General features: G+C 35.3%; 1 protein-coding gene across 3 annotated transcripts in view; it reads right to left on the reverse strand.

The window, feature by feature from the left end:
• Positions 1-14,460, reverse strand: part of UBLCP1 (ubiquitin like domain containing CTD phosphatase 1) — a 67,513-nt gene extending 53,053 nt beyond the window's left edge. For 2 of the 3 annotated variants that reach the window (XM_045998882.1, XM_045998883.1), the window contains exons 1-9: positions 14,322-14,460; positions 11,119-11,316; positions 10,228-10,319; positions 9,741-9,826; positions 9,542-9,657; positions 8,457-8,555; positions 5,878-5,915; positions 5,271-5,369; positions 2,161-2,277 (exon numbers count right to left, since the gene is read on the reverse strand). In XM_045998882.1, the coding sequence (XP_045854838.1) occupies positions 2,161-2,277; positions 5,271-5,369; positions 5,878-5,915; positions 8,457-8,555; positions 9,542-9,657; positions 9,741-9,826; positions 10,228-10,319; positions 11,119-11,272 (801 nt within the window). In that variant the 5' untranslated portion in view covers positions 11,273-11,316; positions 14,322-14,460. The remainder of the gene's footprint in view (positions 1-2,160; positions 2,278-5,270; positions 5,370-5,877; positions 5,916-8,456; positions 8,556-9,541; positions 9,658-9,740; positions 9,827-10,227; positions 10,320-11,118; positions 11,317-14,321) is intronic. The other variant, XM_045998884.1, reaches the window with a different exon arrangement.
• Between the last annotated feature and the right edge of the window lie 119 nt (positions 14,461-14,579).

Below are 14,579 nucleotides of genomic sequence, written 5' to 3' on the forward strand. Positions count from 1 at the left end.
ATGTACAATGTGATCCCTAGTTTACCAAGGCCCTGCTAAGTTACTTTTACTTTCTATACATTTGGTTGTAAGCACTATTAAATTGCAAAACTAAAATATTCCTATGACTCTGGATCCAAAAGTTAGTTAAGTGAAAAAAAGTCTACTATTCACTTAAGTTCACTTGTTCCAGCATAATCACTTATTACTGTATCATTCTTTAAAAATGATCTCACTAGCAGAGCAGAATATATATGACCACTGTAGTCCCATATCAAAGAAACATTTTTAGGAACTTAAGATAGTCTAGATTATCTGCATTCTCTTATATCATCATTTCCGTCTATAAATAAAAACGAAATTTTCAGAGTACTGATTTATCCACGACCAAAACTGAAGTTTTTTTTTAGTTCAGTACTGTACTCATAATTCACGATGCCTTCTACATTCTGTGTCAAACTTTAAGATTACAAGTTTACTGTTCTAAAAATAAGCAGTCATCTTTAAGATCTCTGTGAAATCTCTTTTGAGACTTCTATCAAGAACATTATGAAACCATGACAACAAAACACAGAATAGTTCTCAATTTCAAAACTGCTTCTATGTCAATGTGGGCAAATCATTAATAACTACCTTGTTAAAAGAGGTTTTCAAAAAGAGACATGTGAGGGATTATCAGTGGAATGTTTAAAAATACCTCCCCTGAATTAAAATTTGGGGGGATTGTAGACATGTATTTTTAGAAATTCCTTCAATGATTCTATGGAATACCTAATTTAAAAAAAAAAAAAATCCTGGGGCACCTGGGTGGCTCAGTGGGTTAAAGCCTCCGCCTTTCGCTCAGGTCATGATCCCAGGGTCCTGGGATTGAGCCCCGCATCGGGCTCTCTGCTTGGCAGGGAGCCTGCTTCCTCCTCTCTCTCTCTCTGCCTGCCTCTCTCCCTACTTGTGATCTCTATCTGTCAAAAAATAAAATAAAAATCTAAAAAAAAAAAAAAAAAAAATCCTGCTCTAAAGTAATATGAAAAACTAGACATTTATATCACCTCTACCTCCAGAGATAAGTAGGGCCTAAATGTGGGCTGGGAAAATAAAGTTTGTTCTAAACACATATGAAACTAATTACTATATATATATATATATATTTTTTTTTTAAGATAAAGCTTTCTTCAAAAATCATCCTTGAAGATCATGACTTCATCTCTTTTCCTGAACAGGTATTAAACATTAGTTTCATAGAGAATTTGGTTTCGAGCAATTGAAACTTTTCTCAAGAATTTACTCCTATACCTCACACCTGGTAAACTACAGACAAGAAAAACACTTCTTCCAAAGCCTCAAACAGAAACCATTTTTAGAGAGCAATGTAATCACCAATCCACCTCAAGTACTCTTCTTCCAAGTCAACAGCTTTTATAATGGTGGCAATTCACTACCAAGATCAGCATTGTCTCTAATCTTTCCTCACACACTAAAGACCACATTCAGAAATGTCAAGTTTCAAATGTTTATCTTACCAATTTTACGATGCTACCAGGATTAAATGTTAGTATCATGCCTAGACAAGATTGCATATGACTTCATGCTAAGATCACCATTGGCCTTAGGAATCAAGTCACTTAGATTCTAACTCAGATTCTGTCATTAACCAGTTACATACATGATTTTGGGCAAGTTACAAATTTTCTGATCCTCAGATTGTTTATATAAAGTTAAGAAGGGAGACAAGGTGACTGAACTTCCTAGCTCTGGCATTTTATAACTCTAAGATATCTAACTGCCCTGTATGAATTTTCAAAAACCTTAGTTTCAGTTTAAAAAAGAAAAAATAAACCCTTACTGCCAGCTTTCCAGCTAACCAGAACATCAGAAATCCTAAGATTTGTATCCCTAATAAATTGTCTGCAGCTTTCACTTGAGATGCTGAAAGTCAATGTGAGTAAGCCTATGTTGTTCCACAGAGGTAACTAAACAGAAGACACCTGGGTGAGTTGGCAAACCTAGAAGATACCAATGTGGGAGAGAGAATGTTCAACTGTATATGAATTTTCTAAATACATAAGCTTTCTTGCTTGTGACCATAATACAATAACTTCTGAAAATTTATGAAACTCAACAGCGCTCAAGTTCTAGTATAAATTCCAGATTACATAAGCATAGCAAGCAAAATTATGTTCTTACCTTTAATCCATTCTGTGGGTTCATTAGAAAATTTCTTCCTATGTCATCAAACATTATGGTGTTTTTTTTGCTGTAAAACTCTGAAAATTTCCCCCATATAACACCAAGAGGCTTTACCTTAGAACAAAAGTTTAGATTTAACTCAAATTTTATCAATAGTTCATCCTTTCTCAAAAGCAGATATACTTCAAAATGCCCAAACTACATCAGAGCACTGCCTTCCTCCTGTAGGACAGTGAGCACTCGCTGTGTGAACAGACCACAGCTAAGACGCAACACACTGGAAAGCACAATGCATCTCACAATGTTAACTTCTGAAAGGCCTGTTCATGTCTACCTAACTAAACCCACTACAAGACTTCCCATAATTTTAACATTAAGATTTGGGGTCAAAGGAGGAGTAATTATTTAAAATATAAGAATTTAAAGTAATTGTTTAATTATCTGCTGAGCAGTTACATGACTTCCTAGACTAATACATGCCCCTCAGAGCTTGAGTGTCACATGGGGGTGTGTTTTCAAAACTAGAAAACCTTTAATAACAAACAATATGCCCGGTTCTATTAATACAGAACTTAATTATTTTGTAGAGGAAAACTGATTGGCTTAAATTCAGTGACACAGGTGCACAATTTCCACAGGGCTACTGGTTAACTTCAAAAGCACTATAACTTGTAAATTATTACTTTTATTTCTCAGTTGTTAAAATGAACCTTCAAAAAGATAACTCCTTACATATTCTTACCTGTTGGTACTTGCATAAAATTTCTGTAAGACCACACAAGAACAGTAGGAAGAGAAGACTAAGCGGTTAGGACCAGGGGGAGGAAGACTTCATTACATACTTTATTTTTATTTTTGAATCATATGAGTTTATTTTACACAATCAGAAAATTTTTTTAATAAATTAATTTTTAGAAAGTACTTTTTGCTGAAGACAACTCTTTTATGGTAATATGAAGTTATATGTGAATAATAATTATAGGAGATTAAATGGCAGTAAATAAATGGTTAAAAGGTTGTCATTTAAAAACGTTTTTCTTTTTCTTTCTAGAACTTATTTTAATATAGACATTTTTTTCTTAGTGTCCTAGCTACTGCAAAAAATGTTTTTAAAATTATTTTATTATTCTAAAATAGTTTTATTTGCCTTAGTTTTTACTCTTTGTTTACTACTAAAACAAACCCCCCAAATACATCAAGATAAATATGGAACTGACACAGTAAACCAGAGTCTTCATTTTCTTAGCTAACAAAAGCTTCAAGAAATAGGACAAGAACTTTAGTTTATGACACCCAGGGTTAAAATTCTACATCCTCTTAAATAGTGCTGTCATTTTCTAATTATGTCAAGTGCCATTTGTTCCCTAAAACGTGGACTACTTTGTTCTCAATTAAAGAAATAATACCGCTGACTTTAAAAAAAAAACAAAACAGAACAAAAAACTGAAAACACGGAAAAGCACACAGGAAAATTTTTAATTACCTATAATCCAGTCATTACCAAGGATATATTTACCTCTGGTCTTTTTTTTTCTTTTAAAGATTTTATTTATTTTAGAGAGAGATAGGGAGAGTGCAGGAGCAGGGAAACGGGTAGAGGGAGAGGAAGAGAGAGAATCTCAAGCAAACTCCAGGCCTACCATACCCCTTGTGGGGCTGGAGCTCAGAACTCTGAGATCATGACCTGAGCCAAAACCAAGAGTCCAAGTTTAACTGACTGAGCCATCCAGGTGCCCCTCCTCCACTCTTTTTTATAAACATCAAAAGCTTAGAATTCATAGGTCTTTTGTTAAGGGGAAACCTGTACCGAATAAGGGTTAAAAACTACTTCTAGGGGCACCTGGGTGTCAGTAAGAGTGTGCCTTCAGCTCAGGTCATGATCCCAGGATCCTGCAACAGAGCCCCGCGTTGGAGTAACTGCTCAGCGGGAAGCCTGTTTCTCCCTCTCCCACTACCCCTGATTGTGTGCCCTCTCTCACTGTCACTTTCTCTGTCAAATAAATAAAATCTTTAAAAAACAAAACAATTTCTAACAGCCTGCAAATATTGCTAAGTACTTCTTTATGAAGAATCATAAAAAAATTTTAATCACTAAATATTCTGTTACATCAAATGGCTTCATTCCATTTTATGGATGAACAAAATTTTTAAACCCAATTCCCTACTATTAGATATTGAGGATTTATTCATTTTTTTCTTTAAGTATAATTATCATACAGTGTTATATCAGTTTCAAGTGTACAACATAGTGACTGGACAATTCTATACTTTACTCAGTGCTCACCATGGTAAGTATAGTCACCATCTGTCATCATACAACGTTATCACATCATTGACTACATACATTATTCTGTACTTTTATCTCCATTATTTATTTCATAACTGGAAATTTGTCTTTCTTTATACCCTTCATCTTTTTCATCCATCCTCTCACCTATCTGCTCTTCGGCAACCACCAGATTTATTTTTATTTTTCTAATTTCTCACATTATATACACACACTTTTTTATTATAAACACAACTACATTTAACATTCTCCCAAAAAACAGTGACTATCACAACACCTTCGAGTAAGAACTCAATAATAGGACTGGTTACTTGATGAGTAAACAAAGTAAAGAACCCTCATCTTTCTAGCTCAACCCTTTTCTCTGATGGTTATTGTTTGCTCTTCTCCAGGGTTACACATACACCACACCAAATTACATGCTTTCTGCTTTTACTTATCAGTTTTATATAGGGCAGGGTGAGTATGTTTTGGTTTGCTTCTAGTATCTTCCTTGATGGTATTTCAGTATTTTTTCTCACCTACTCTGTTTTGAGCAATCTGTGCTCCCATCATCAAGGGACAATTATCCATGATCATTCTTGACAGTCTTGCTCAAGATCCTTAATTCTATCATTAACATTCCAATTTATTAACCTTACATACATCTTCCCATGTCCAACTCAACTGATACTTTACTAACCACTGATAGCTAACTGATATTTTACTAGTATCCAGATGTACTTCTCAACTTTTTCTGTACTTAATTGCATCAACATAAATACAAAAAGTATACTAGAAAATAAACAAGTCTTTAAACAGAAGTAAAATGATTTCTTACATCTATTAATCCTCTCCTTGGAGTATGCACTGTTATCATAGCAGCACTGTCCAACATGAAGGTAATCTTATAATTTGCATTTGTGCTCACTCCCAGCTCCTATAAATCCAAATATCCATGTGGTTAAAATATAGTATGAAAAATTCCAGGTTTTCTGAATATTCCAGCTATAATTTCCCATAATGGCAACTTCCTACCCAACTGGCCACCACACCTTGCTCAACAACTACCAAGTTTTTTAGTTTTGTTTAAGCCAACAAATCATAGTCCAAAGAAAACAGACTAGAAATAGATGACATCCCATTATATATTTCAAAAGAACATCACTTCTTCATTACACACCACAGCAAAAGAGGGGGGAAAAAAGGCATTATTGTAAAATGGGGGTAAGAAGGAGTGGAGCTCTGCTGTACTTTTTCTTGAAAAAGACTTAATTACACAAGACATTCCACCATTAATCAGACTTTAAACACACCTCTACACCTGATAATGGCAATTGTTTATCTATTAAATGCCCTCCAATGAGAATGATATTAATTCAACTTGGAACTTCTAAAAAGACATATGCAATTCCAAAACATTCTTAAATGGATTGTCTAACACTTACTTTCATTTTAGCTTCAATCCACTTCATATTTGTTGCGGCTAAAATATGAAGAATGATAATACGATACAAATGAAAAGCTTGAATATCGTTTAAAAACTTTTTCTTCTGTATAAATAAGTTTTCTAAGCAAGATTGAAAGTTCAAATGCATCACAAATAATAATTCCTAATATATTTAGGATATAATTAAATTTTATTTAGGATAAAATATATTTATATATAATTCCTAATATATTTATGGTAATTTTAAGTTTTTATAAACTTACTTTTAGTGCATCAATGCAGAATAGAATGTTAACAACTTTCAACTAAAAGATACAGGTAACCATGTTCAAATGACTTTTGAATCTAGGAAATTTATAAATCAAGACCTAAATTCCTGTTTTAAAAACAGCCCTCACACTATTCTCTACCAATCCACATATATAGGGTGCCTGGATCTTCAATTTACTTCCATGTTGCCATGGCCACACAATGCAGTGGCATATGTCAATATAAGCAGATTAATGTTATATGCCAAAAGTTGATGTTAAAGATCACTAGGTCCAGCGGCACCTGGGTGGCTTAGTGGGTTAAAGCCTCTGCCTTTGGCTCAGGTCATGATCCCAGGGTCCTGGGATTGAGCCCCACATCAGGCTCTCTGCTCGGCAGGGAGCCTGCTTCCCCCTCTCTCTCTGCCTATTTGTGATCTCTCTCTGTCAAAGAAATAGATAAAATCTTAAAAAAAAAAAAAAAATCACTAGGTCCAGTAAAAATCAACATTTTGCCAGGCTCAGGAAACTTACTGAGTCAGGAGCTTTTAACAATGAGACTGAGACAACTAAATTCATAAATTCTGTTACATACATATCTGCTCACTGTCAGACACCACTGAGTTTTGAGATCACTGATATTAAAATTCAACCCTCAGTTTTATATACCCTTCTGGTCCCAAGTTACTGGACTAAACTACATAGCTATTGCCAAGTAAAATGTTTAAAAAGGGAAAAGGAGTTAAAATGTTTACAGGATATTTATGTGTATCTATTTTTTTAAGGAGAGAGGTACCTGAGTTTTCAAAATAAAAATCTTTAGCACACAAACACAAACTGAAAGAATCACATTACACATGAAACTGGTCAGTTGAACTAAAATTTTAGAGACTAATATATCTACGATGACAACAGTCATGAGATAGCGAAAAACAATTTTTTAAATTCACTATCTATTTTAGGTCTACAATTTCCAGATGAAAAACAAAAATATTCATAGCTAATAAAAAGGGTTTCCAATTAAGTAATTATTATATGTCAGACATAGTACTAGTTGCTATACTGACACTTATTTTTAAAACTACCCTGTAATACAAACTTACTTATCTTTATTTCTAATGAGGAACTTACGGCTCAGAGATAATAACTGACCTGTCCAGTATCGCAAAGTCAGGACAAAGTCAGAATTAAAACTTTAATTTATTTAGCTCCAAAGTGAAGTGCCCCTTTTCAACATACTACCATAAGATATCATAATTTACACAAATAACTTATTTTAAATATAAGATTGTAAAAAATTTTCTAAATTTCTAAGTCTACTTTAATAGTATTTAGAAGAAAACTTTTTTCTCAAATGTTATCTCAGGTGTCAGCTGAAGAAAAATTTGTTCCCAAGAAGCTTTCCTCCCTGTAATTAACTTTTCTCCCTTAAATTAAAAATCAGAAAACCGGTATTTAATCTAAATGGCTGTGAACTCATATTCATACTGAACAATGGAGATATTCTGATTAAAAGGAAAAGTACAAAGGAAATTTAAAGACTGAAGTATTATCTTTGTGGTCACTCATCTAAAACCTAGTACAATTAAATGTAGCATTTCTCATGATGAGATTTTATTTAATTCACAATCAGGATAGCTCTTTTCTGCCTATGGCTTGCCAAGAAGCAACTTTAAATGTCTGTGGGTAGGTAAGATATAAATTAATGCACTGTTTCCCTTCTCAGTAAACGCTTGCCACAACAAAATGTCCATTGTACTAAACAGTGTGCTCAGCAATGTAGTAAATTTAGTTTCTGGAGCAAACTCATGATCTTATCACAGACCTGTAAGTTCCTGGAATGCTCCACAGACCATAATTTGAGTAATACTGCTTTAGTCCGTTTAATTTTCCTTAAGTTAATTCATATTCCTTTATTTCTGAAGAACATCATTGTGATTTTTTTAATACGTCTTTCTCCAAGTGTTTTGAAACTAGAGTAATAAAGAAAGGATAAAGCAACAAAATCCTGAAGCATCAAAGATTCTACAGTAAAGATAATAAAGAAAAGGTCCTAATCAAGGTGGGGTTTATGAAAATAAGATCATTTTTATTCTGACACCACAATCTACTCTTTTCCCATATTTATCTACTTCAGTGGTACTGGCAAATACATGTATAAGTTTATATTGTGATGCAAGAAAGTCAAATATGTTTCATCAGCAATTTGCTGAGACAAATGAAAAATTTATCATATTTAACAAGTCACTTTAAGTCTTATTTTACAAAGCAGAATAATTTATAGAACAAGTTTATCTGCTTGGAAATCTAAACAAAAACTATAGCTTACACCAAATAACAATGTCATAATCCTCATATGCAGATGTTAGGAACTCGTGAAGATATGGCCGCATTAATTCTACTCCAGTCTCTGCACAAGACCTATGGTCTAAAAGAAAATCAGTTATAGATGATTACTAGTTTGTTATCCCGGACAAGTACCTGATATATGAAAATTATGAAATGTAATATAAACATTCAAATGCAAACTAGAGACTGAATTATATTGGTTGACAAACAGACGTCTTTGAAAACATACAATTTAATATCACTGTGATTCAATTTTAAGTAATCAATTTTGTTTTGGAAAGAGCAACACCCAGAATTCAGGCTTATATAGTAAATTGCAAATTTCGTTTTCATATAGTCTATAAAATATAGATGTTATTTTGTGACATGAAAAACTACTTGTGTTCTGTCAAATAAATAAATAAAATCTTAAGAAAAAAGGATCTGAACATAATTAAATGAAAAACCAGGGGAAAAATATAAAAAATGATTTTTAAATAATCCTAAAAAAATTTAAATGTTAATCAACAGAGAATGATATGGCTAAATTAAGATACATCCATAAACTATAGTAGTGGTAACCAAAAAATATGTAACTTTAATTCATAATGAGTAATATTAAATGACTAAGATACTCAAAATATCATGAAGCAAAAGTAAAAAGGATATACATACAAACACACCCTAGAAGATACACTTCAAAATACAAGAATAGTTATTTTGGGGGTTTGGGATTACAGATGACTTCAGTATCTTCTACTTCTACTTCTATATTTTTATAATAATGTATTAATATAAAATATAAGATATTTTATATTGGAAGAAAAAAACGAACAAAATATACTTCAAAATATAATATACATATACATATAATATATACTTCAAAATATAAGAATAGTTATTTTGGGGGTTTGGGATTACAGATGACTTCAGTATCTTCTACTTCTACATTTTTATAATAATATATTAATATAAAATGTAAGATATTTTATATTGGAAGAAAAAAACAAACAAAAGGAAAAAAGAGAATTATGGGTAATTCTGTTATAGGTAACAGAAGATGAAGCACAATTTTAGCTGACTTACCAAATAATGTATAATCAACATCTAGTACTAAAAGCTTTTTTCCTTCCCTGGGAGGATTCAAAATTTCCACTTTATACTCTTTTACTCTGCGAGAAATTTTCAGTAGGTTTTCTTCCCTAATGGAAAAATAAAATCAGGTGAAACATTCACTTTTTTATCATATTACAACCCATTTCCTTTTATAGTATAAAGCACTTACCTATTTTCTACTTCAACTACTTCATCTTCAATATCAAAGTCGTTAACAACATCATCATTGTCAGGAGGTGGACCTAAGACATCTTCCTATTAAGATGAAAAATAGTTTCGTTTTACTAGATTGTCTTCAATGTAACAAATACATGCACAACATAAAAGGCAAATAAAAGATACAGTCTGAGTTCAAGAATTTTTCAAACACACACTATGAGAAAATTTCCACATTTTGTAATTCACTATATACATTTACTGGGCAGATTTACCATGTTAAATTTGACCATTTGCACTACTACTATGCTTATGGCTAACTATATACTAACAAGTTCCCTAGTATTTGTTTTCCACTGAATTAATACCACATACCCTGAAGTTTTTATTTTTCACTGACTGCCAAACTGACAATTTCACCACAATTAAAACCATGATACAACAATGTAATATAAATCATATCTTCAAAGGGACAAATGGTAACAAAAGTAAACATTTACCAAACTCTCCTCACGAGTTCCCATCATCATGATTTTAGTATTTGGTTTCAGTTTGAGAGCTCCAAGCTTAACATCATTTTCTGCAGGTTTGCCTACAATACAAGCAAATGACTGTTTTCTCACTAAAGTTCAGGTGCTAGTTTCACTATTCCATTATACAAAACCCTAACATTAAAAGTTTTGGTACAGATTTCACAGCAGTTTTTTTTTTTTTCCTTAAATTAACAAACGGTCACTGCTGAATTAGCAATGCCTAACACACTAAGAAGTAGCAACTAATACAGGATTTGTTTTTTCCCCAACTCTATCTCAGAGAAACACCTTTATTCAACCAGCTAAAGAAAAGATATTCATGTTTTATTTTGTTGTTCATGATGAAGACGTTCTCCAGAAAGTCTTGAACATTGAGCACAAGATAAAACTAGAATTTATTGCTATTCAAGATTCACCTTTCAGTGGTATGACAACACAAACACCATGAAAGTCCCTTTCAGACTGGATATGAACACTACTTATAATTTTTAAATCATCATTTTAAATCATCATTACTTTTGAAGCAAAAAAGATAATTTAGGGAGAGTACAAGAACTAAGCTGTAATGAAAAATCTGTGCTGGAACAGAGATGTCAGAAATTACACTGTTTTACCTGAGACTTCTTGGGCCAAAGATTTAACCAGAAAACACCAACTGTCACAGGAATCAAAAGTAGTCTTAATAGTGGTGGTATTTTTAAGTAATTTTTAATATTCTTATTTTTATCATAAAACAATTTTAGGAATATCCCTAACAAAGAAATCTCCAAGGGGAAAACTTAATAAAGAGAAAAAATAACTAACCTAAAAATTCATAAATATATCAATGCAAAAAGTTTAAAGTGAGGAGAGAATTACCTTTAACTTTAAGTCCAAGTAACTTTTGGCGTTCTGGTAGCACTCCTGTAAGGGTCTTCAGAAACTGTTTGAGATCTAGCACGGTATCATCTTCTGAAAGTGTGGTCACTGAATATTCCTGTCCACCCCATTTTACGATGATAGGGAGGGCCATCCTTGAAACATATGATCAAGCAGCTTTCGCTCAGAAAAAGATACCTAAAAAGAAAGGGACATAGAAGTAAATAAGTTAAAATAGATATAGCAAAGGTGTAGCTAAACTTGTAACTAAGTTTTAGGAGCAATGCAGTTGGAGTCCCACTTTACAATTTGATGGTGGAAAAATAACATTTTCTCCTTACAGAAATGCTACCAGAACACCAAAAGTACTTAGGGCTCAAAGTTAAAATTACTCTACCCTCCCAATTTTTGGCTTAAAGTTACTACTTCGTAAAAATCTGTCCAATTCTCCCTGTTCGACTGTTAAGCTACAAATGATCAGCTACCGATCCCTCCCTCTCTGTTTGACCAGGTTTATGCTATAGGTAAGTTCCTCCATGATGGAACATTCATATTCATTTAACACTTGAGAAGTGGCACAGTGAGTTGTTAAAACTCTAGAGCCAGAGTACCTAGGTTCAGATCCCAACTATCCCACTTATTAGCTATTTGACTTTGGGAAGTTGTCTAGGTTTCCTTATCTGTAAACTAAAGATGAGAATACTATCTACTTTGGAGTTCTTACGAGAATTAAATTAGCTAATATTTATAAGTCACATAGACCTGGCACATAGTAAGCACTATGTAAATAAGTACTGGCTAGATAAATTTTCTTAACAACTTGAGATGAAGTGTTCCAGGCACTGTGCTAAATGAAAAGTACAGCCATTATGTGTTTCATATTTAACAAACTGGAGAGTTTTTATGCAATGTCATTTAACAAGGTTGATAAGAATTGTCTCTCTTTTATAATTAAGGAAATGGGACTTCAGAGAGGTTAAGTAATCTGATCATGGGCACACAGCTGGTAACAGAACAGGTCTTCTGACTAAATCTCATGTTTCTCCCCCTACATCACAACTGCTTCTCTTAAATTGGGACCTACAGGAAGCAAGGTGTCAAAGATCAGTAAATACAAAACCCAAAGGCACAGATACAAGCACAGATAGGTCAAGTACTGGGTGTTATACTCATCAACAATAGCATGTAGGTCTCTTCCTCCTTGAAACTTTCTATCAATTTTCCTAAATCCATCCCCCCACCTCCAGTTCAGAGAACTGAATTTCCTAATCTCCATTTCCAAATGTTATTGCTTGTTTAATGAAATATTTGATTGCACTTTCCCTGGATTATGACCAGCTGCAAGAAGGCAAATTGTGAATCATAATATGCAAAAGTAATTTAGAAACTTAAGATATCTTCAACATGTCCATTGGAAGAGAACACCAGAAAAAACACTTATACTTATGCTCTTACGTTTTATCTGCTCTACTGAAATTTACATAAAGGGTTAATTTAGGGCAATGTATTCTGTTAGAGATAACTTTCCCTAACAAATGTTATGATTCTCAATAAAGAGCCAAAGAAGCCTTTGAGCCTAACTAAAATATGGTTTAAATATTCTCTGTGAAAGTGGAAATAAAAATGAAAATCTGTAAGAGCTGAAAGTGCAAACAGCACTTACACAGTTTAGGGGGGGGGGGGGCGGAGTTTGGAGATCACTTGAGCTCCAGATGAGCCTTGACAAGTCATTTCACCTCTAGACCAGTATCCTCAAAGTGTGGCCTCAGATCAATCAACAGCATGACCCTACATGGTAACTTGTTAAAATTACAGTTGGATTTGGAGAGAAAGGACCTAGCAATTTGTGTTTTAACAATCCCTGCCCCAGTCTCCCCCTCACCCACATCTCGAGACATACTAAAAGTTTGAGAGCCAGTGCTCGAGACTTCAATTTTCTCAGCAAAAAAAGAAAATATACCAGATGGCGTGGGCTCTGCATGCTTAGTAAAGTAGTATACAAATGTTATACATTGTACACCTACACGGCTAGTGGGAATTCCAAGTTGGCAACTGCTCTACAGGACCAAGCATAAAAAAACAACCACCACCAAAATTTTAAATGCATAGTCCTTAGAACTGCTTTTGAACCTCATTTCTTCAATATTCAGATCATTCACAACAAAACACACAAAGCAAATCCCTGAGTCCTTTTATGTTTTCACATTTAACCTTCCTTCTCACACAATTCGAATATTTTGTATCATTCTAGACCCTATCAGATTTATAAACCGAAAACTGACTGGGGGGTGGGAGTGGTTGGCAATTAAACCCACACAAGTAAGGATCGCCTCTTTACGGTTAACCTCGAGTCAAGAGCAGCTGCTTGGATTAGTTCTTCTGTCTACCATACTGTACTGACTTGTCTAGTCCATTCCAGAACTCCTACCTCAAAATGAGGCGACTGACATTTACTTAACAAGAAGAGTTGTTAACGCGTGAGGTAACGCCCGTGACAGCACTTCGCAAACTCTAAAGACGAATGGTGGCGGGGACGGAATAACGACAACATGCTAACCAATGTATCTCCCTTGGTTTTTGCAATCCTCATCTCATGACTGCTGTCTGCATTCGACATATTAGAAAACTGAGAAAGAAAACAACTTGTCCCAGACCACACGACTAAAACGGAGAGCAAAGGCGAAAATTCGAAACTAACAGCAGCAAAAGTTAACAGCTGAGGAACTGAGAGGTTAACTTTTCAACTAGCCTACAGCACACCAGCGGCCAACCGCGAGGTAGCGCAGAGACGACAGCTATGGGAAGTGAACGGTCTCGGACAGCATACAAGCCTGAGAGAGGCTCAAAACCCCCCGAGACCGGATGCTTTCAACAGGGAGGGTGAGGAGGACGGATGCACAAACCCCAGAAGAGGGAGGAATGAAGTTAGGGGACGCAAAACCCACTGGGGATCGAGAAGCCCACGACAGAAGCGAGAAGGCCGGATGGGCGGGCGGAGGCCCCTGCGACGAGCTGGCCGGGGCCGGAGGCCTGGGCCGCAGACTGGGTCGGATGCGGCCCAGGGCGCCCACGAGCAGCCTCCAGCCCACCGCGGCCCGCCGCAGTGGTGGCCGCGTCGCGCGAACAGCGGTACTGCGCTGCGGTCCCCCGGCCCCAACGGCCTCTCCATGGGCAGCGCCCCGGGGTGTCCTGCGTCCCCTCACCTGGAGCGCGGCGGAACCGGCAGCAGTGGACGCAGGAACCCGCCGCAGCGGAACCGAGGGCGACCGGAAGTGAAAAACGGGGACCGGAACCGGCTAACGAACCGGAAGTTCAGGTTTGAAACGGAAACGCGCTGGAAACCGCGCGGCTCTTTCCCGCGTTGGTCTTTGGTGGGGGTAATCCTAGATAGCCACTGCCAGGGATCTCCTCACCGCGCGAGGGAGCCAGGCCTTTCCGAGACTTTAACCACTGTGCAGATA

The sequence above is a fragment of the Meles meles genome, chromosome 3 (genome assembly GCF_922984935.1).
Source record: "Meles meles chromosome 3, mMelMel3.1 paternal haplotype, whole genome shotgun sequence".
Classification (NCBI taxonomy): domain Eukaryota; kingdom Metazoa; phylum Chordata; class Mammalia; order Carnivora; family Mustelidae; genus Meles; species Meles meles.